At 37.3% G+C, this 22,705-nt stretch overlaps 1 protein-coding gene across 1 annotated transcript in view; it reads right to left on the bottom strand.

Annotated features, from left to right (window-relative positions):
• The window catches only part of Su(z)12 (Polycomb protein Su(z)12), a 953,568-nt gene that overhangs the window by 363,866 nt on the left and 566,997 nt on the right, over positions 1 to 22,705 (bottom strand). The window contains exon 9 of the mRNA XM_090377077.1: positions 17,407 to 17,554. Coding sequence (XP_090233203.1) covers positions 17,407 to 17,554 — 148 coding nt within the window. The remainder of the gene's footprint in view (positions 1 to 17,406; positions 17,555 to 22,705) is intronic.

Below are 22,705 nucleotides of genomic sequence, written 5' to 3' on the forward strand. Positions count from 1 at the left end.
GCATTGGTACTAGCTTCATTCCACCAGTGTTTAAGGTTTTTGTGTTTACATGTGGAGGCTTCAGGTATTGCTTCGGAGGTTATGGTCAGTATGTGCCTGGTAATATGCTCTGTGACATCATCAATTGGCTATCAAAAGAAAGACAGGTTGAAAACTTTTCCCAATCTGCTTTGGAGAATTTCAATTTTGAGCGATTATCAGGGTATGGTGTTTGAAGCATTTGGATTCTGCATACAATTGGAAAGTGATCAGTATAGTATGGGTCATTTAAAACTGTCCATTCTATACTGGGATATAATATGGGGGAACAAAGAGTTAAATCAATTGCTGACATAGATTCAGTGGGAAAGTGAGTATAGGTATTTTTGCCAGTGTTCAGTAATGTTAGATTCAGTTGGTCTAGTATCATCTCGATCAAGTGTCCTCTATTGTCCATGTGGTCTGAACCCCACAATGGATGATTCGTATTGAAGTCACCAAGGATACAAAATGGTGGTGGTATTTGTCTTATGAGGTCTTCTAGTTCTTTGAACATGCACATCTTGTTAGGTGTAAGGTACAGAGATACTTGAGTTAGAATTTGTCCAACTGATACACATACAGCACCAGCTTCTAAGTGGGTCTGAAGCGGAATATTTCTAGAAGGTATTTCAGAGTCAACCAGAATCGCGACGCCTCCATGTGCAGATAATGAAGAGTTTCTATCTTTTCTGTAAAATGTAAAATTCCTGATTGATGGAGTTACTTGTGGAGTTATATTAGCTTCTTGTATGCAAATGGCTACAGGACCATATCGGGAGATTAAATCACAGATGTCATCGGTATGGCTGCATAAACCTCTACAATTCCTTTGAACAATGTTCTGCATTATCAGGGTTTGAGGAGGAAAGGCAAGTCTGTCTGTTTCTTGTGAGTAGTTTGCTTTTTAACGGTCATATTTCATTTTATCTTTTCTAGGAAAATTGGAGACGCCCGGGATCTATACTCTCGTCTACGTCATCAGTTTGACCTGATGAAAATCCAGTCTCCATATCATCTTCTGCATGAAGATCAAGGACTGTTTCATCATGTGTAGCTATATTTTCGGAGTCCATTTTATTTGAGTTTGTCTTTTGTAATTCAGTGGCTTGTTGCCTTCGTGATTTATTTGACATTTTATCACATGATTTGATTTTAGGCGGAACTGTGATAGGGGTATTTCTTATTTCATCAAGTAGAAAAGGTTTGTTGGTAGGTTGAGGTGTTGACAGCACAGATCGTGCCCATTCTGCAATGGATGTATTGGGCGGAATTGATACCTCAGTTTTGGTTGAAACAGCTTGGCACTTTTGTGTAACGTAAGCGTATGTGGTTTTTGGGGTAGTTGACTTTATTTGCTTTCTTGCTTCTTGATATGTGACCTTATTGTTGATATTATACTTTTGTATATTCTTTTTTCAATTTTCCATAGGTCGCATGATTTTTTGAGTATGCTGGATGGTCATTCTTGCAATTTGGACATTCCGGAGCCTTTGTAGTACACTCTGTTTGTGAATGGTTTTTTGAACTGCAGTTAGGACAAGTAGTTTCGTCTCTGCATGTTATCTGGGAGTGACCAAGCTTTTGGCACTTGAAACATCTAAAAGGGTTTGGAATGTATGGTCGGATACAGCAGTTTAAGTACCCTGCTTTAGCTGAGGTAGGCAAATTTGGTGTGCTAAACGCCAATATAATATTATGTGTTGGAACAAGTTTGTCTTCCTTCCATATCATAATTCTTGTTGCTTGAGTTACTTTCTGTTCTAGTAATTCATGACTATCTCCTCTTTGGTCACGTTCAATAAATCCCACTCACTTATTACTCCTTTGGAGAAGTTCAAGGTGTTATGCAGTGAGACTTTGATTGCGATTCTGCTTATTGATGACATTTTTAGTACTAATTCTGAATGCCTTACCTGAGCGGTCTCAATTGAAAGATCTCCTGATTGGAGCCTTTTCACCATTTTCAGTGTACCTGCTGAATTCTCGAGACATCTCTGGATGACAAAGGGAGAGAGTCTGCTTAGCGGCTGAGTCGATAAAGAATGTATAATCAGAAAGGCTGGTGGTTCTGATTTGTTACAGTCCTTTTTCATTCTTTTTGGAAGACTGAGATCGTCTTCCATTCTGTGGGTCTCAGTATGTTGAGAGCCTGTTGGCTATAGTGGTGGATACGCATCACAGTCCATTGGTCCTTTTTAGCCCTGGAAGTGAGAGCTTTCCCTCCCAGGTTTCCAGCCCCGCCACATGGAGGCAGGAACGGTGCCAACTAGTGGCCAAGCAGCTAGAGAAGTTAGTTTGTTAGTGCAAAAATTAATAAGTATACTAGGAAAAGAAAGGTGATTTTCCTTTCTGGATTCTTACTTAGGATCTGTTAAGTACAGAACTACTTACAAAGAAATGAGGATGAGAAAAGCACTCAAAAGAAAGCAGAATGAAATCACTGAGAAAGATCACTATATATCACTTAGGAAAATCGCTTGGGACTCGGGGCCATCAATTTTATCTATCGGTTGATCGTACAGTTATTTTGAATAGAAAATTTGTATTTTGATATGAACACTTTCCCCTGTGTGGTCTGTGCTTGTTAACAGGAGAAACTGCTTCTACAGAGATGGGGTACATAAAAAAGAAAGGGTGCAAGAATATTTTCTGATGCTATTGAGGCAATGTCAGAAGGGTCGGAAAACTGCTGGCTTTGGAGGAACTCACAGACTAAAAGATTAACAGCAGCCACGTAGAAAAATAAATAAATCTGAAAAGCTGGTCAAGACATCAAAGGTGGCCATTGTTGGGATATCAGAGACGTGATGTCACAGAGATATAAGGAATGCAGCAATGGAATTTTGGGAGTACAATGTGCTCAGATAGGATAGGAAGGGAGTAGGGATCATACTGTAAATTAAGCAACACATAAAATCTAAGGAAGTGCATCCAGTTGACATAAGTAGACATTGCAATGTTCAATCAGTTTGGTATGACATAAGCTCTGAGAAAGTAAAGATGAGAGTACGAGTGTGTTATAGGCCTAATGTCTCTGATGAGTACAAGGTACAAATGTAGGGTTATTCGCAATCAGATGGTATGGTGATTACAATAATGTATACACTGTATGGTAATTACAGTGTATACAGAAAAAGCAGATAGGACAGGGGAAGAGGGAGGATCTCAGTCGGCGCATCCAAATGACATACGTCACCAGGACAATGTTGATCCAGTCTGGTGAGACACAAACACTAGATACACAAAAATCAATATGAGTGGATTGTAAGCCAAACAATTGTAATGAGTATAATGATCAATTGTATAAGAAATAGAGTGTAGTAGTAAATAAAAACATATAACACTGAGATTATAACTTTACAGATACTCACTGGAAGTTATAGGTTGCTCCCTTGCACTGGAGCAAGCCATTTCAGAATTTACTAGATAACCCGAGTGTTACAGAGGGGAACAAGAGATATACAGTTTTTTTTTTTTTTTTTATGTAAACCTCAAACATGAGAGGTATTAGAACCTATAGTACTTAGTACCGTGCTTGGATTGGAGGTTGAGAACACGAAAGAAGATATTTGTTGACATTGGACTTGAACTTCTGTAGATTGTAATTTTCAGGAAGATGAAACGTTGGTTCTGTGAGTTTGAAGTTGGACAGTAAATGGATGTTGGCTGGTGGTGGCACGTGTTCGGACTGTTTTGAAAGAGAGAGCGGGAATTACAGAAGCCAATTCAGAAGAACAGTGCCCATGGAAGTATCTGTAGAAGAGGCATGCAACAGAAACAGTACGTCTATGAGAGAGTGAGTGGAGAGACTCTGTTAGAGATGAATCATTAATTAACCTAACTGCCCTCTTCTAAATGGAATCAAGAAGCCTGAGAGAGGTTTTGGGGGCACAGTGATGTGGGAACAATATTCCATGGCAGGGCGGATTTGCGATTTATACAGAGTGAGTAGCTGTTTGGAAGAAAAGTAACGCCAAGAGCGAAAGAGAAAACCAAGTTTTATAGATGCAGAGGAAGCAATATTTGTAATGTGCTTGTGCCAAGAGAGATTAGAATGCAGGGTAATCCCCAAAAGAGATATATCATTTTGCCTAGAAATCGGAGTGTCACTAAAGATAAGCATAGGAGCAGAAGAATCCTTTTTTGCGAGATATAAGACAAGACTGAGTTTTAGAAGAGTTGAAATCAACTAAGTTGTCTTTGCCCCACTGGAGAATTACCTGAGGATCGGCATTTAAGGAATTGGTAGCAGATTTTCGAGAAATTGAATCTGATTGAGCAGGATAACGTTTCTCAAAATGGAAAGTGGAATGCAATATGCTATCATTGGCAACACTATGGATAGGATTTCCAGTCAATGGAAGAAGGTCATTAATATACAAGAGGAAAAGAGTGGGGGAAGAACTGAACCTTGGGGGACACCGGCATTAGTGGAAAAGTTAGAAGATAGAGAGCCATCTACCATCACCCTCAGTAAGCAATCAGAGAGAAAACTGGATAACCAATTACTAAAAACAGTTGGCAAACCATAAGATAGAAGCTTGTTTAGAAGACCTTTATGCCAAACACCATCGAAAGCCTTTGAGATGTCAAGAGCAACTACTTGTACTATGATTTTTAGTGTTTCTCACCAACCATGGAATAAAACGAAAGACGAAAAACCTAAATTTTTTTAAAATATTTAATATTTACAATAAATTTATTTACAAACAAAATACCATATTACTGATAGTGATTTTAAAATAAGACAACTGTGATAAACAGGATAATAAAATACCGAATTTAAAATGCAATAAAATATACTAGGTTAAAAGCGCTAAAATACTAACTGAAGCTTTCAAAGGCTTCTGCCTTCTTTCTCAACAGTGTAATTTCTATTCTGCGGTGCATCATTAAATACCAGCAGATTCACGGTGCGTCTCACGTGAATGTGTACTGTTCCCGTCAGAACCGGAAGTGGCTCGGGAGCGTTTCAGGCAAAAACGTTCATCCCCTCCAAGGATTCTCTTCTTCTTCTTCTTTGGTCCTTAGCTGGCAGCTGGGGGAGGCGGTTGGCCACGCAACCAGTATGCTGCTGTAGGTGCCGCAGGGTTTCGGACTTGCTCTGTGATGTTCTTCCATACCTTACGATCCATGGCTTCAGTCCTGGCCTGGTTAAGGTCGAGACGTCGGCTCTTCAAGTCATCTTCCACTTGCTTGGCCCACGTTTTCCTAGGCGCGGTCCGTTGGATGCTCCATTGGGTGGGTCGTTGTCTCCAAAGGAGTGTGGATGGTATTCTGTTCGTGCCCATTCTACATACGTGGCCAAACCATCTGAGCCTTCGCTTCTGGATTTGGTCGGCAATGGTTGGTTGCTGTTGGCATCTGGCGCGGATGGTATCATTAGTGATGCGGTCGCGAAGAGAGATGCCCAAGATCTGCCGCAGACATCGCATTTGGAATACCTCAAGTTTGTTCAAATCTAACTTGAGACAAATCCATGTTTCCGATCCGTAAAGAAGAATGGGCAGGATCAAAGTCCGGAAGAGTCGGATTTTAGTCTTTGTGGAAATGTTGGTCCTCTTCCACAGACACCATTTGAGCGAGGCGAACGCAGTGGCCGCCTGTCCAATTCTGCTGTGGATTTCCATGGTGGATGCAACTTTCTTCTCCTGGACCAGCGACCCAAGGTATTTAAAGTCCTGCACTTGCTTGATCTGGACGCCTTCGAGATAGATGGTGGCTTGCGACCCATCTGTTGTCAGGGCCTTTGTCTTACCAGCATTGATCTTCAAACCGTATGGCCGGGCAATGCGGGCAATGTCGTAGAGGATGTCCGTGGCTTCAGCGTCGTTACCGGCAAGGATAGCACTATCATCAGCAAACATCAGGTCAGTCACATAGTGATCCTTGTCATATTGTATGCCCTGTCTGTTTCTGAATGCTTGCCTCATAATGGCGTCGACCACGATGTTGAAAAGCAACGGGGAGGCTACATCCCCTTGGCGGACTCCAGTTTGGATGGTAAATTCCTCAGATAAATCATTCTGGATGCGCACCTGGCTGGTTAAACCGTTGTATGCAGTTTGGAGGAGTGTGATGACTTTTCGAGGTACATGTTCAACCTCTAGTAGTTTCCATAAGGCAGGCCGGTGGACACAGTCGAAAGCAGACTTAAAGTCAATGAAAACAATGACGGTTCGCTGTCCACACCGGATCCTCTCCTCCATCAGCTGACGAATGGCAAAGATTTGATCACAGCATCCTCGCCCGGGTCTAAATCCTGCCTGTTCTTCTCGACTGGTTTGCTCGCGATGTTTTTGCAGTCTTGACTGGATGATCTTCATAAAGACCTTTCCGATGATGGAAAGGAGGCTGATGCCACGGTAGTTCTTGCAGTCCCGGTTATCACCTTTCTTGTGGATCGGTACGATAATAGCTTTCCTCCATGTTAACGGAATTTGTTCAGTGCACCAGATGGTTTTGAGGAGTGAGTGTAGTCGGCGAAGCAGTACATCTCCCCCGGCTTTGATCGCTTCTGTGGTGACTTGGTCCACTCCTGGTGCCCTGCCATTCTTCAGGGATTGTATGGCTGCTTTCACTTCTTCTACTGTAGGCTCAACATCGACCATGGAGACCTCAGGGGGGTGATCGAGAATGCTGTTGCTGGCGGTCCCTGAGGTGGGTCGTGATGAGGCGGTAATCCTCCAAGGATTACTGCCTCAAAGAGGGGATGAATGCGTGTGCCCCTATCTCTATTTATATTTTTCTCAGTAGAACTAATTCTCAAGCTCTCGAGCCACTTGCGGTCCCAAAATCTATGCGACCGATCAGTGATGACCGCTTCATCTGGGGAGATTTGATGTTGCTTCTCTCAGAAATGTTCAGCTACAGCGGATTTACCATAGTCTGTATTTCTTATCGGAGAAACTACTTGTGTTTCTCCGAACCTTTCCATTGAATTAGTCCATAAATGGGTAATATAAGCAAGAATATCACCAGTGGATTGACACTGACGGAATACATACTTGCAATCGTTGATCAGACGGAAGGTTTCTAGGTAGTTTAAGAGTTGGCGGTTAATTGATTTCTTCATTACTTTAGAAAGAGTAGAATAAATTGCAATGGGATGATAATTGGATGGGAGGGATATGTCACCCTTTTTAGGAACTGGCTGGATATGAGCAAATTTCCAAGCAGAAGGAAAAACACCTTTAGAATAAGAAAGTGAAAAAAGGGAGCAAAGAATAGGAGTAAGTTCAGGAGCACAGGTTTTCAGAACAAGTGGAGAAATACCATAGAGACCTGGAGCTTTCTTAGCATCAAGATTTGTCAAAATCCTTTTGACGGAAGACCACAGGAGGCATTGAATGGAGCGTGTTGGGAATGGTGGGGGGTGTTTTACCAAGATCATTAAAACGGTGTTCGTATATTCAGATTATCAGGAGCAACTCCTCTTGCATTAAGAATATCCACATAAAGAAAGTATTAGGTAGCACTGATCATAATATCTCGCTGTTGGATCATGTTAAAGACTGAACTACTGTCAAGGGTAAAGGAAAGGGCACAACTGCTGTAGTGCCTTTCCTTTAATAAAGGCACTACAGCAGTTGAACACAAGTTAGCAGATAAACTGCATGCAGATCGATATTTGCACAAATGAGTTTTTAATATTTTTGGAAAAAAAACCAAATGACTTGAAGAATCATATTCTTCAGATGTGACAAGAGAAACACTGGATATATTTTTTTTATCATACAACCTTTGCAAACAGCTCACTAATTCAGTTATAGAGTTACAAAGAACAAAAATGTCTGTGAACGCCAAATCCAAATTGATTTAATCCAAGGAATGGGTTAAACAAAAGAATTATTTTCTTATGTTATCACTGAACTACTTTGCCCCACTAGATATAACAGGCCTTACAAATGATGCTATTTCTCAGGTTGCTGACAAGTTAAATAAATAGTCTGCATCTAACACTGACCTGCAAAAGAAGATTTCAACGATAAACAACACCAGAATGAACTATGTTATAACTTGACTGAAACAGAGTTACAGGAAAATCACATTAGGAATTCGTTGAGGGACAGTTTGACATCACCAGTTTGATTGGCTACTCTGATTTAGTAACAAACGATCTGGATACAAAAAATAAATTTGACATCGTGCATTGCACATATTTTTATTTCAGACACTGTTAACCACGAGAGACTGTTAAACAAACTAGAGGAGTTTGGCTTTAGGGACAAAGTACTTGTAAGGATAAAGAAGTGGTTGAATGGGAGAAGATAAAAAGTGGTTAAGAATGGGCAATGGGACTAATGATATTTCCTTTTTTTTATTTTTTAAACTTAAATTTCAAAAATATCTTTAATTTCTAGGCAAAAAAAAAATTAAAGCATTTCTTATGCAAGAAAAAGTTTTATAATTTAAAAATAATTAGAAAATCAGCAGAAGACTTAAATATACATAATGCTTTTTCTCTTTCTTTGATAAAAATCCATCTTTTTATATGAAAATCAAGTTCTATATCGCCGCTTTTTATACTGAAAAGATATACATATAAGTTATTGCTTACTTTTAGAAATAAAAATCCAAGTTTATATCTAAGAAAAAATAATTATTCAAAATATATTTATTAAATTGAATTAAGTACTTTAGATTTAACCAATTTTAATTTTTGTAGATATTTATTTTTCACCCATAATGGAAAACTTTTTGAAGAGAGTGAGAAGTCATTAGATTCATGGGACAAACAAAGCAGTCAAAAAAAAAATAAATAAATAAATAATAATAATGACTGAATTTAAGCAATATAATGAGGAATATATAAAATATGGATTTGTGCTCCGATACTTCTTTTCTTCCTCGACTCATATATCTTATTTGCCTAGAAGAGGGTAATCAAATGATGGTACCAAATAAACCATACTGGCACCTTATCATGAAACATCCATCATGTGCAGAAAAGATCTAAATTTTTTTAGGCATCTTCAAACCCAAAAGAGGAAACAAAATTCATTTATGAATTCGATTACAACACCATCAAATCGAGCTCAAGGGGCAAATTACAAGGTCGCCCAATTGGTATCCAAATCCAAATTGCCTCATACAATTGCAGAATTGCTTATTTTACCAGCCTGCATTGAAATTGCTAACATTGTGCTTCAGGCAAAAGCAGCAAAGGAAACTGAAAAACTGCAACTTTTGAATAACACTATTAGTAGATAAACTGAAGATATATCAAATGACATAGAAACAAAATTACTTCACAGTACTGTATTATGAAATCTAAAAAATTTTCATTGCAAATTGATGAATCTACAAACGTTATTAACTGTGCTCAATTAATAGCACTAATCCAAATCATTGAAAAGGAAAGAAGAGATTTAAAAGAACATTTGTTTTGCAAAGAACTGCCAAATCACACTACTGGGGATTAAATATCCAAAGTGGTATTTGAGACAAATAAGATATACACATGACCACGTGAGGTATTAGAGTGTGCAGTAAGTTGACCTATAGCAAATGGTGTCAGGGGTTCAATAGGTAGTAAAATTCTGAGCATAATGGGTAATAGGAAGGGTTTATCAGACTTTGATAAAGGACAGATTGTGGGAGCTCGACAAGGAATTTTTCAACGAAAGGGTGAACAGAAAGCGGACATGGAAGAGCCCAAATGGATTAACAACTAATGAAATTGACACAAGATATATCTAGACTGATGTTACTGTCCTGAACAAGGTAAATGTTGGAAGTCATCACTGAATGGTAAGATGCACACTTGATAAAGACGTACGAAAAGAATGAAAAAACTGATCAAGTAAATAATACAGAGGTCTTTAAAATAACTGAAGAGGAGAAAAAGCAGTATCTACTGGAACTTAACAAGTTTGATCTTCTACAGACTGCTCAGGACCAAGATATCGACGAGGAATATTACAACTTTCTGAAAGTGATAAAGCCCAAGAACCCTATAGAGAAAAATAAATCCAAAGAAGAAAAAATTAGTCAAGAAACACTTGCCATGATGAACCGAAGACAACAAATGAAGAGCAAGAAAAACACTGACAGGGAGAAAATTGAGTATACCGAGTTACAAAGCCATTAGAAAGAGACTCAGAGAGGACATAAGAAAATTTAAAACAAGAAAAGTAGAACAAGCATTAAGAGTAAACAAAGATTTAAATCAGCAGCCATGAGCAGTAATACAGAAAGACAAATGATACCGAAGAATAGTGGTGGTGTACTTATAAACAGTAAAGAAGGCATGATTCAAATAGCAGAAGACTACTATAAAGAGTTATACAAGGAGCGAGGGAATGATGCCAGAAGTGGGGAAGATGGATCGCAAATTAGTAACACATATAACATACCTGATATTCTTCCTGATGAGGTAGAACACGCGTTGAAGAAAATGAAGAATCAGAAAGCCCCGGGGGAAGATGAAGTTACTGTAGGGTTGTTAAAATTGGGAGGAAGAGACATAACACAAAAACTCGCAAGGCTCTTCAAAAAGTGCATTAGAAAAGGTGCGACACCTAAGGAGTGGAATAATGCAATCATAGTTTTGCTGCATAAGAAAATAGATAAATCAGAAATTGGAAATTATAGAAAAATTAGATTGTTATCACACATCTACAAGTTGTTCACAAGGGTCATTACTAACAGATTAGAAAGAATACCTGATGAGAATCAACTAAAAGAGCAAGCTGGCTTTAGGACAGGATTCTCAACTATGGATCACCTTCATGTAATGTCACAGCTAATTGAGAAAGCAAATGAACACAAAACACCACTATGCCTGGCATTTGTGGATTACGAAAAGGCTTTTGACTCCATAGAGCATAAGGCAATATTTAGGGAAAGAAAAGGCATAGATACCCCACATATTATGATTTTGAAGAAAATACATGAGAATGCTACCTGCTTTATTAGACTAGACAAAGACAGTAGGAAATTTAAAATCGAGAAAGGAGTTTGACAAGGAGACACAATATGTCCGAAGTTGTTTACTGCTACTCTTGAGGAAGATTGCAGAAGATTAGACTGGTTGCAGAAAGGAGTCAATATGAATGTAGAGTACCTAAACCATTTACGATTTGCAGATGACATTGTGGTCATAAGCCACGATTCCAAAGAATTAGAGGAAAATCTTAATCAGTTATGCAGAGTTAGTAAGGATTTTGGACTAAAGATGTTATTGTTATTTGGTTTTTAGGAGCATCAGCAGCTAAGGCCATATTGTTCCGGGGATATGCGGTGGTCATTCCCTGACCTTTCTGCATCCTCCGTATTTGGTGGTCATGGGCTCGAACCCTGGTCTAATCAAGAAGCGTGTGCTACGCACTGCTGCTCCTGCCCACGGAGGTGCCTTTGGACTAAAGATGAATATGGCTAAAACAAAAGTAAAGATGAACAAGTATGCCACAGAAAGGGATTCTGGGACAAGTCATTAGCTGTAATAATGATAAATGGCTGGAAGTCAAGAAAAGAATAAATTTTGGATGGCTAGCATTCAGGAAATATAGTCACATACTGAGGAGCAATATCCCAATTTGTCCGAAACATAAAATAATGAACCAATGTATACTCCCCAGCATGACTTATGGAAATGAAACTTGGGCACTCACCAAAAAATGGAAGAGAAGCTGAGAACTACACAGCGAAGAAAGGAACAAATTATATTGGCAATCAGACTGTTATATAAGGAGAGAAACATGTGGATTAGGCAGCAAATTCAAATAAAGGACATTCTTATCAAAACTAAAATGGTCTTGGGCAGGACACATAGCTCGGAGACATGAGAGATGGACTCAGAAAATAACAGAATGGTACCCAAGAGGAGCTAGAAGAAAATCTGGAAGACAACAACCGAGATGGACAGATGAAATTTATGAGTTTGTGGGTGGCCATTGCACAAAACAGAAGGAACTGGAAAGTTGCTGTAGAGGCATTTCAAATGGCTGACATTGATGAAGATATACAGGAACTCCCCGACTTACATAATACTCGACTTACACAAATTGGACTTTACATATAAGTTTTTGCCAGCTATGCAAAGCTAAAATCGTGGAAATGTATTTTGCATCCCATAGGAATAAATGGAAGTATCGTGAAAATATCGTAATGTGAACCCAATAACACATTTTTAATCGTTTCAAGACCTTGTAAGTTGAATTTTCGCTATATAATTAAGCTATTTCTCTCTAAAACTTTTAAAGAGAAGTTGCACTACACTCTCATCATTATCATATGTTCGTTACAGGAATCAATTTTGAACGCCTTTTGTAATATTTTTCAAAAACACATTTCTGGAGGTCACTACAATAAAACAATAAAAACAATTTGCACTTTTCGGTTTATTGGTCTTTTCTATTAGTGTAATCAATTATAAAAAGTAGTAATCTCAATCTTCTTGCATTTGCAATAATAACGATGGCTGGAATTCTGTGGATTTTTACGTTATTGTAATGTGGTGTAATATGTTCCCCCTTAACGGAAATCTTCAAATCATAGAAAAAACATTTTGTTTTTTACAATTATGTAAAAAACAAAATATAAACTTCTCTTCATTCCTATTTCAAATCAATGGAAAGTGCAAGTGCTGGAAGTGCTAGGAAACGAAAGAAAACAAAATTGATTTAGAAATGAAGATGATTATTTAAGAAGTACGAAGCAGGACAAAATTTGTCATCTACTGCATGGAATTAGATCTTGCTGCTTCAACAGTGAATACTATTTTAAGGGACAGTGATGTATAAAAAAAATTGGACTTTAAAGGATCAATTTAATTCAAATCAGGGTCCCAACAGTGATAACAAAGCAGCATTCAGGTGCTATATCGAAGGTGGAAAAGCTATTAATGATATGGATGGAAAATCAGATTCAGAAGTGAGTGACCCTGAGTTCAAAAGCCATTCAAGCAAAAGCAAGATATTGTATATTAATGACCTTCTTCCATTGACCGGAAATCCTATCCATATTTTTGCCGATGATAGCACATTGCATTCCACTTTCCATTTTGAAAAACCTTGCCCAGCTCAATCAGCTTCAACTTTTCGAAAATCTGCTACCAATTCCTTAAATGCCGATCTCCAGGTGGGAAAAGACAACTTAGTATTTTTCAATCCTTCTAAAACTCAGTCTTTCCTTATATCTCAAAAAAAGGATTCTCCTGCTCCTATGCTTATCTTTGGTGACACTCCAATTTCTGGGCAAGATGATATATCTCTTTTGGGGATTACCCTGACTTCTAATCTCTCTAAGCACCAGCATATTACAAATATTGCTTCAACTGCATCTAAAAAACTTTCTTTCTCCCTGAGAATTACTTTTCTTCCAAACAGCTGTTCACTCTGTACAAATCGCAAATCTGCACTACCATGGAATATTGTTCCCATATCTTCTAAATCCCATTCAGAAGAGGGCAGTTGGGTTAATTAATGACTCATCTCTAACAGAGTCTCTCCACTCGCTGTCTCATAGACGTACTGTTTCTGCTGCATGCCTTTTCTACAGATTTTTTCATGGGCACTGTTCTTCTGAATTGGCTTTATAATTACCGCTCTCTCTTTCAAAACAGTCCAAACACATGCCACCACCAGCCGACATCCATTTACTGTCCAACTTCAAACTCACAGAACCAACTTTTCATCTTCCTCATTTATTCATTCAATTGTCATTTTATGGAACAACCTTCTTTCATAAGTATTTCCTGAAAATTACAGTCTACAGAAGTTCAAATCTAATGTCAACAAATACCTTCTTTCATCTTCTCAACCTCCAACCCAAGCACAGTACTAAGTACTATAGGTTCTAATTTATCTTGTGTTTGGGGTTGACATAAAAAAAAAAATGCCTGGGAACCCTCTGGGTGGCTGGTCTTGTGTTCGCATACCCAGAATGGTGCCAAGGTAATAGTGCTATAGGTTCTAATACCTCTCCTGTTTGGTGTTCTCATAAAAAAAAAAAAAAAGAAGAAGTATTTGCGAGGATATTAAGGATAAGTACGGTGAACCCCAAGCCAAGTTCGTGGCAACCAACGGGTGTTTAATCCGTTCAAACATCGCGCTGGTTTCCAACATTAAAGTTGCCAATGCCAAGCTACAGAGAAATTTTATGATGTGTTGGGAAACACCCCCTCCAAATCTCCATAGCCCTCAACTTTCGTAGCAACGTACATATCAGCTGGAGAGTTAATTCTTGCAACAACAGTCGAAAGGTAAAACTTGCTGACGTTATGACTGTCTCCAATCTTTTTTTGTAATTTTTCCAACTGCTTAAATGCTGATCTCCAGGTAATTCTCCAGTGGGACAAAGACAACTTAGTTGATTTCAATCCTTCTAAAAGTCAGTCTTGTCTTATGTCTCACAAAAAGGATTCTTCCGCTCCTATGTTTAACTTTGGTGACACTCCAATTTCTAGAGAAAATGATATATCTCTTTTGGGGATTACCCTGACTTCTAATCTCTCTAGGCACCAGTATATTATTGCTTGCTCTACATCGAAAAAATTTGGTTTTCTCTTTCGCTCTCGGCGTTCGTTTTCTTTCAAACAGCTGTTCACTCTGTACAAATTGCAAATCCACCCTAACATGGAATTTTGTTCCCACATCTGGGGTGGTGTTCCCAAAACCTCTCTCAGGCTTCTTGATTCTGTTCAGAAGAGGACAGTTAGGTTAATTAATGATTCATCTCTAACAGAGTCTCTCCACTCACTGTCTCATAGATATACTGTTTCTGCTGCATGCCTTTTTAACAGATACTTCCATGGGCACTGTTCTTCTGAATTGGTTTCTATAATTCCCTGTCTCTCTCTCTTCCAAATCAGTCTGAACACATGCCACCACCAGCCGACATCCATTTACTGTCCAACTTCAAACCCACAGAACCAACTTTCCATCTTCCTCATTTATTCATTCAACTGCCGTTTTCTGGAACAACCTTCCTTCATACTCGTTACCTGAAAATTACAGTCTACAGAAGTTCAAGTCCAATGTCAACAAATATCTTCTTTGGTCTTCTCAACCTCCAACCCAAGCACGGTATTAAGTACTATAGGTTCTAGTATCTCTCGTGTTTGGGGTTTACGTAAAAAAAAAAAAAAAAAAAAAAAAAATTATAATTTTGAAATTTTTGCAATTTTGCACACTTTTGTAATTTTTTCCTGCACTTGAGATAAAAGAAATTGAATAATTCTATTTACATGTTCATCAAACATTTATTTTTTGCTTCTATCAAATTCAGTGTACATAGTTGTGAGTGCGGAATTTTCCTAAATGCTTATTTAGAGAAATTCCAACTTGCGTAGCGTCCCGCGGAATGCAATCCTTACGCAAGTTGGGGAGTTCCTGTAATGGAAAGATTGCTTAAGCTTGTGTACTGATGGCGTAGCTGCAATAACCAAAAGATGTAAAGGTTTTACGCAAAGAGTATGTTCTGAAAACCCAGAAATTCAGGTAATGTACTGTTTTATTCACATAGAAACTATTGTATCTAAAAGTCTGCCTGTGGATCTGAATTCCACATTACATGATGTTATCAAGATGGTGAATTTAATAAAATTCAAGCCGTTAAAAGTCACATCCGTTTTCAGCTTTGTGTGAAGAAATGGGATTGGAATATCGCTTTCTACTATTTCACACTAAAGTACCTTGGCTGTCCAAAGGAATAGTTTTATCAAGAGTTTGAGCTAAGAGAAGAGTTAAATTTTTTTTGTGAATAATTCTTACTTTGCAGATTTAATGAAGGATAATTATTAGCTCCAAAAACTACTTTAAATAACTGATATTTTTGAGCACCTGAATGAGCTATATAGAAAATTGCAAGGATCACATGAAAACATATTAAAGTGTCCGGACAAGGTTTATAGATTCAAAATAAAAGAAATTAATCTTTGGAAAAATGAAGTTAAAAATGCATCACTAATGATGTTTAATCAGTGGATTAGTAGAGCAACATTTGTGTTTGCTTGAGGAAAAACTTCATCACTATACTTGATGTAAAAAAATTTTTACTGGGATTAGAGGAGGAACAATTATATTAGTCTATTACTGTATTAGAGCTAGTGGGGGGGGATAAAATTAGGTGTTTTTTCTATCATTAGTTTCTTTTTTCTTTCTTTGCTTTCAAATTCCATTTGTTCATAATATTTTTGATAAACACAGGTTAATTGTTTTATTTTGCTATCCACTATGTCAGAATTTAAATTGGTATATTCACTGTTTCAAACAGATATGAATATTCATATCTGTTTGCATTCCTGTCAAGTTCTTTTGGTTGTTATTTTCCCATATAAAGGTTAATATATAGATGCTCCTTGAACCTTTTTTTGCCTCTTAGCATGAGATAATTGGTTCTATTTTTCAAGGTTGTGTATCCTTTTTCTAGTTTCCACTGAAACATGTTCTGGAAAAAGCTATGTTTTCTCACTACTGTAACCTGGATATGTTTGCATTGTGGCTGGACACCATTGGCATTGTGGAATTTTGACCTGAAATGAGTCCAGTTACTTGTGCTACTATTAACCTGTGTGAGAGTTGATATATTTCTGACACCTGAAACATCTTACGGATTAGATATATATGCTCTAGCTTTACAGTTGAGATAACCTTCCTTTCAGTGCATTTGATGGTCTGTCAAAAATAAGGAGAAAAAGTTTTCAGTTGGAATTAATATTGCCATCTCTTTTAACTGTTATACATCCCTTTTAGTTCACTGCATATTATCTGTTCAGCAAAGTTGACAGAACCCATTTAGACATCACTCCTCCTGAGGTTGGTATGAGCAAGTATGAGCAATTATTCTCATAGAGTCCTCCAAAATTCATTGCTTGTAGTGATAGTTCTTGGAACATGTTGTTTCAACCAGTACATAGCAAGAATGTAATCCTTTTGAAGTTTTGGTAAATAGAGAACACTTTTAGTGCCTTTTTTAAGAAATAAAAGGGAGATATTTTGCCAAGTGCTCATTCATTTGTAACAAGAATGCTGAGAAAAAGAGGTACATTTTGTGTACTTGTTTTAATCACTGTCTTTCGAGTTGGCTTGTTTCTAGGTATTCCAGTTGCCTCTTACTTTCTGACTTCAATGAGTATCTTGAAGGAGAAGGATCTGAGTTGTTTATTTAGCACTTTTAGTCCAGGAAAGAAATTCCCTTACCTGGTTTATCAGATCCACTACTTGGAGGCTTGTGCCAATTATTTTAAGCCACAGATGAAGTGACCAGAGAATAAAGATAAAGTTGGTAGGGTTAAATATGCACACAAAAACTGAAAGAACACAACAAAAAACCTAACAACAAATAATATTATATCACTCAGAAAGTTGCTGATGATTAATATATTTGTGGGCATTTGGGGGACTCAAAACATACAGGTATTAACAGCATTTAGTGACTTACTTGATATGATGTCATTCTGACAAGAGATATCACCTGGGGAAAGAACAGGCTGTGGCATATCTACCATTCCATTCAACAATGTTTCATTCCATGTCAGGTGAAATGTTAACAGCGGACTTTTCGTGAAAACATCAAATGGACAAATACTCTGCAAAAATGACATGAAGCCACATGTAACATGATAGAGTGATCAGCGTAGATATTCACTGAATTTTATTTCTATAATGATACAATCGTGTAGTAGAATTAGGCAATAAATGGTCTATAGGTGATACTACATTATAATTAAGAAATAATATACCTTTCTTAAGAGATGTGTCACTCATTCATAGAATAAACCTGAAACAAATCATTAAGAACTTTAACTTACATATAGAAAAGAATCATATCTTTAAAAAAAAAGATCTTAGATTAGTACAAAACTAAGTGTGACACCAATTCCTGTGGTGTAGAGAGCTTTTATTTGTAAAACTGAACGCAATAATTAGCATATAAAATGCAAGGTTCTATACAGTAGGACTAAATGATGATCTTATCAATAGCAATTTCTAATGCACCCAGGGAAGTAATTGCAGAAGATACTAGGCTTTCGATTAACAGATACAATAGACATTTTTTTTTTTTTTTTTTTAAAGCAGATAAGAGTATATGATATAAAATCCAAGTGTATGATTTCAAAATTATTTTTTGCACCTATTTCCTTTGTGACCACATTGTAGTATCCAATCAAATTGGACAGACAAGACTTCCCCTTAACAAAGCCATGCTATTGTTGTTTGTTTGATTTATTGGTGCAAGGGCTACTAAGGCCATAATATACCTATTACAATATTAGTTAGTACAGGTTTGGTAAAGAGACAGGTTCAAATCAGATGGTATTTGTTTATTGTTTTTGGGAAAGTAAAAACAATTATTTATATCTGGTTGGTCTCTGAGAATTTGCTGTAAAGTAAGTTCATTAGAGGAACATAGATGTGAAGAGAAAGCTATTTGACGTTCTCTCAAGCATAACAGGCATTCAATGATAAGGTGCTTTACAGTGAGTTGAGTTTGACAGTTGGTCCTATGTAACTATGAGTTAGGTGGATATGCCCAATCTGCAATCTAGAAAGTACAAATGATTCATTCCTATTCCTTCTTAGGCTTGATGGCCACTGCTTGTGATCGTTTTTAAGCTGGAACACAGTTTATTGCTTTTGTTGTCCTGCCAAATGGATAGCCATTTTTTTCAATGTACATTGTATAACATCATTGTAATCAGTGTAAAGTATTTGGAGGTTTGATGTTATGTGATTCGAATTCTTGGCAGAAAAATCTGCTGCTTCGTTTCCACCAATTTCAGCACGTGCATGTATACAACAGAAGATTATTTTTTGCCTGCTATTAAGAAGCTGCATTAAATTAATTTGAATTTTTGTAAATAACAGTGACTAAAAGCAAGTTTCCACTGAAGAGCAGATACAATGCTTAGGGAATCTGTATAGATTATAGTTTCAGGATATTATGAATCAGAGCTGTACTACTCAATATGTTTTACGTTGATAATAATATTAGTAAAATAATAAGAGTTTACCTCATTATAGTGCGTAGAACACTTCCGTATGATACCCTCCAGAAATTAAAACGGAAAAAACGAAAAAAAATCGACAACTTACCGGTACATTAGAGTAAAATATAAATAATTAAATAATCAATTTAACACAATTCAAATCAATTTAAAACAATTAAAAATCAATTTAATGCAATTAAAAGAATCTAACGAAAATATTCAAAACGATTTTCCTTCCTGAAGCTGACAACGCATTTCGACCGTATGTCGTGATCACAGCAATGAAAATTACTGAATCGGGTTAAACCTGATACTTAAATAGAGATTATTTGTCATGGCGCATGCGCGTAAAGGTCCACGCATCGGAGATCAAATATGGCCGCCGAACATTAACAGAATTCTCGTGTAATTTAATTTCAGCAGTTTCTGCAATTAATAGTCGCGTATAATTACGCTGAACATCAAGTATTTTGGCCTCGTTAAATAAAGAAGTATGTTTTTCGTTAATGGCATGAACTGCTGAACGAGAAGCACGAACTGAGGCTTCATGTATTTACACGAATATTAAGAGAAAATCGGGTCGAACCCTGATAAGACGAGTCGCAATCACCGCAAGAAATGTATACCAGATCATTAATTTGTGTTGCGAACGTTGAAAGAACCGAGCGATTGTTCAGTATAGTGTGTAACTTCCGTATTGGCCTAGCTACAATTTTAAATTCGGTATCTTTAAAGAATCTGTTAAGCTGTTTGTGCCACTGTTCAACATATGGGACAGAAATAAAGTATTTTTTGATATTACTATTGTTGATTGGTGTACTATTTTGTATCCTATCCTTAGCTTGTACCCTAATTCGGTTTACTGTGGTAATGGAATAACCCCTGTTTAAGAATCTGCTAGTTAATATTTGTATTTCTGAGTCTAAAGCAGATTCCGTCGTTGAATATTTATAGGCATTAAGAAATTGATTAAAGATAATTGATCTTTTGTAGGTGAACGGGTGATAGCTATTATAATGTAGAAGCATACCGGTGTTTGTAGGTTTTCGATAGATGCTAAATTGTATTTTATTCGAGTCCCGGGTAAGCGTGAAATTTGGAAAGTTTAATGACTTAGTATCCGTATCCTCCCTTTCCAATGTAAATTTGAGTCTAGAATGAATATTATTAAACGAATGTAAAATGTCTTGGATAGTATTACTATCAGTAATAACTAGAACATCATCTAAATACCTCCCATAGTATGTGATACTGGTTCGAAAAGGTGTCAAATGTACCTGCTCAATCGTTGAGATAGATCTCTGACATTAAGCCACTCAGGCTCAAACCCATTGGTAATCCAAAAATTTGTTTGTATACCTTGTCTCGAAAGGTGATGTAGTTAGCCTCAACTAAGTTTAATTAAGTGAAAAATTTCTTTAATAGGTAGCTTCGTATAATTAATCGGTGTCGAGTTTTTATTTAACATATCCGAAATAATATCTAATGTGTATTCAACGTTTACATTCGTATATAATGAGGTAACATCTAGTGAGAATAAATTGTCATTGTCGCCGAGTCTACAGTCTTTAAGCTTATTAAATAATGTATTGTAGTTCTTAATCCCATATTGTATTACCTGTCTAAAGGGTTTTATAATGTTATACAGGGTGTTTCAGTTAAACGTTTCAGAACTTCTAAGAGGGGTAGGGTACATCCTGACAACTCGAAATCATATAGCAACGTGGGGTCGGAAATGCTTTCCTGAAGCGGTGTTGTACACAGAAGCACCATAAAGAAAAGAGACCGTAAGTGAGAAATCGTTTTAATAATACATGAAAAGAAGCAAAAGGTACATGGATTACCGTAGGTACATGGATTATCAAGTAGATAGGTCTAACCGGACCTATCTACTTGATCTTTCTGCAGCAAGTATTGCCACAACTTTTGAGAGATGAACAGATTTCTGCATCGACGCAACAGACAATGTGGTTCCAACACGATGGAGCCCCTGCCCATTATAGCGGAGATGTTCGTAACTACCTGGATGTCACATTTGGTCAACAGTGGATCGGACGTGGTGGTCCCGTGCGTTGGCCTGCTCGGTCACCCGACCTATCATGTCTTGATTTTTATTTCTGGGGTCATATGAAATCGCCAGTTTATGACACCCCTGTTGACAATGCTAAGGAGCTGGTTGCAAGAATCGCAGTAGCTGCCGAAGAAATTCGAAATTCGCCTGGAGTATTCCAGAATGTTCGGATGTCCATGCGTCGGAGATGTGAGGCGTGCATTGTAGCCCGTGGAAGAAACTTCGAACACTTACTTTAATCCATGTACCTTTTGCTTCTTTTCATGTATTATTAAAACGATTTCTCACTTACGGTCTCTTTTCTTTATGGTGCTTCTGTGTACAACACCGCTTCAGGAAAGCATTTCCGACCCCACATTGCTATATGATTTCGAGTTGTCAGGATGTACCCTACCCCTCTTAGAAGTTCTGAAACGTTTAACTGAAACACCCTGTATACATGTGTGGCTAAGGATGAAAATGCCGAGTTCCTGTAGGAAACAATAGGTTGAATAGGAAACCCAGTCTTGTGTAATTTTACCTGACCGAAAAGTGCAGAAATATTGTATGTTCTGGACTTCAATTCCTTTAACTGAACCATAGTAATGTAGTCATTTTTTCGATAAGTGGTTAACGTTTTATTGTATTGATTGACCAAATTGGTAAACAGTGCCGGGTCTACTTCACGATAAGTGGAGGTATCTGACACAACTGAATCTAACTTATTAATATAATCATGTTTATCTAGTATTACCACTGTATCTCCTTTATCTGCCCTCTGTATAATAATGTCCTTATTTCCCCGAAGTTCTCGTAAAGCTGAACTGTCATGTGTATTCAATTTAGGAAGTCGCGTTTCTTTTATGTTATTCACTACTTGGTTAACTTGTTGAATAAATACATCTTTTTGTGGAACATTACGAAGTCCAAATTCAATATCAATTACGCATTGTTTTTTAGGCAGTTTTCGAGGTGGTAAATTATAATTTAGTCCTTTGGATAAAAGCGAAATCTGGTCCTGTGATAGTGTACACGAGGAAAGATTTGTAACCTGTTTATATGTCGGTTCGTTGGATAATTGCTGTGAGGGGGGTGTTCGTGAACTAGCTGACATTCTGTGGTAACACGTTGTGTGTCTGCGGGGGGGGATGTCACCCAACTGGTATGAACTTGGTCGCAAGCCCGCGACAATGTGTTAGAATTCGCATGAACATGTCTTGACCTATCCGATAATGTTTGCAACTTATTAACGTGTCTGTTTTTTATTTCTGAGGCCTGTGCTTCCCGTCGCAAATCTATGAGGTCTTCAATATAGACCAATCGTTCGGATGTAGGTAATTTTTTAATTTATCGCGAAGCTTCCTAACCTGAGAAAGGTATTTTTGTTTATTCGAATATCAAGATTTTAAGGCCAGCTTAACAATATTACGTGATGTCGCCAGTGTTAGTTGTTTTATGCCTGAAATTTTTTGATTTAAATTCACCCTGGCAAACTTCGGAACGATGTTGTTTTGAAGACAATATTTTAGAAAAGAAATATGGTAACTTTGGGCCGAGTACCTTAGTGTAGATTTAATGTAATTTTGTACCAAGCCATTCAAAAAATATCCCATAGTTGTGTGTATCGATTGTTTACTGCTGGAGAGACAGGAAGTAAATGAAATAGTCAATAAGAGTTTAAAAATTAATTAGATAGTATG

This window comes from Mastigoproctus giganteus, chromosome 7 (genome assembly GCF_048544385.1).
Source record: "Mastigoproctus giganteus isolate SK-2022 chromosome 7, ASM4854438v1, whole genome shotgun sequence".
Lineage (NCBI taxonomy): Eukaryota > Metazoa > Arthropoda > Arachnida > Uropygi > Thelyphonidae > Mastigoproctus > Mastigoproctus giganteus.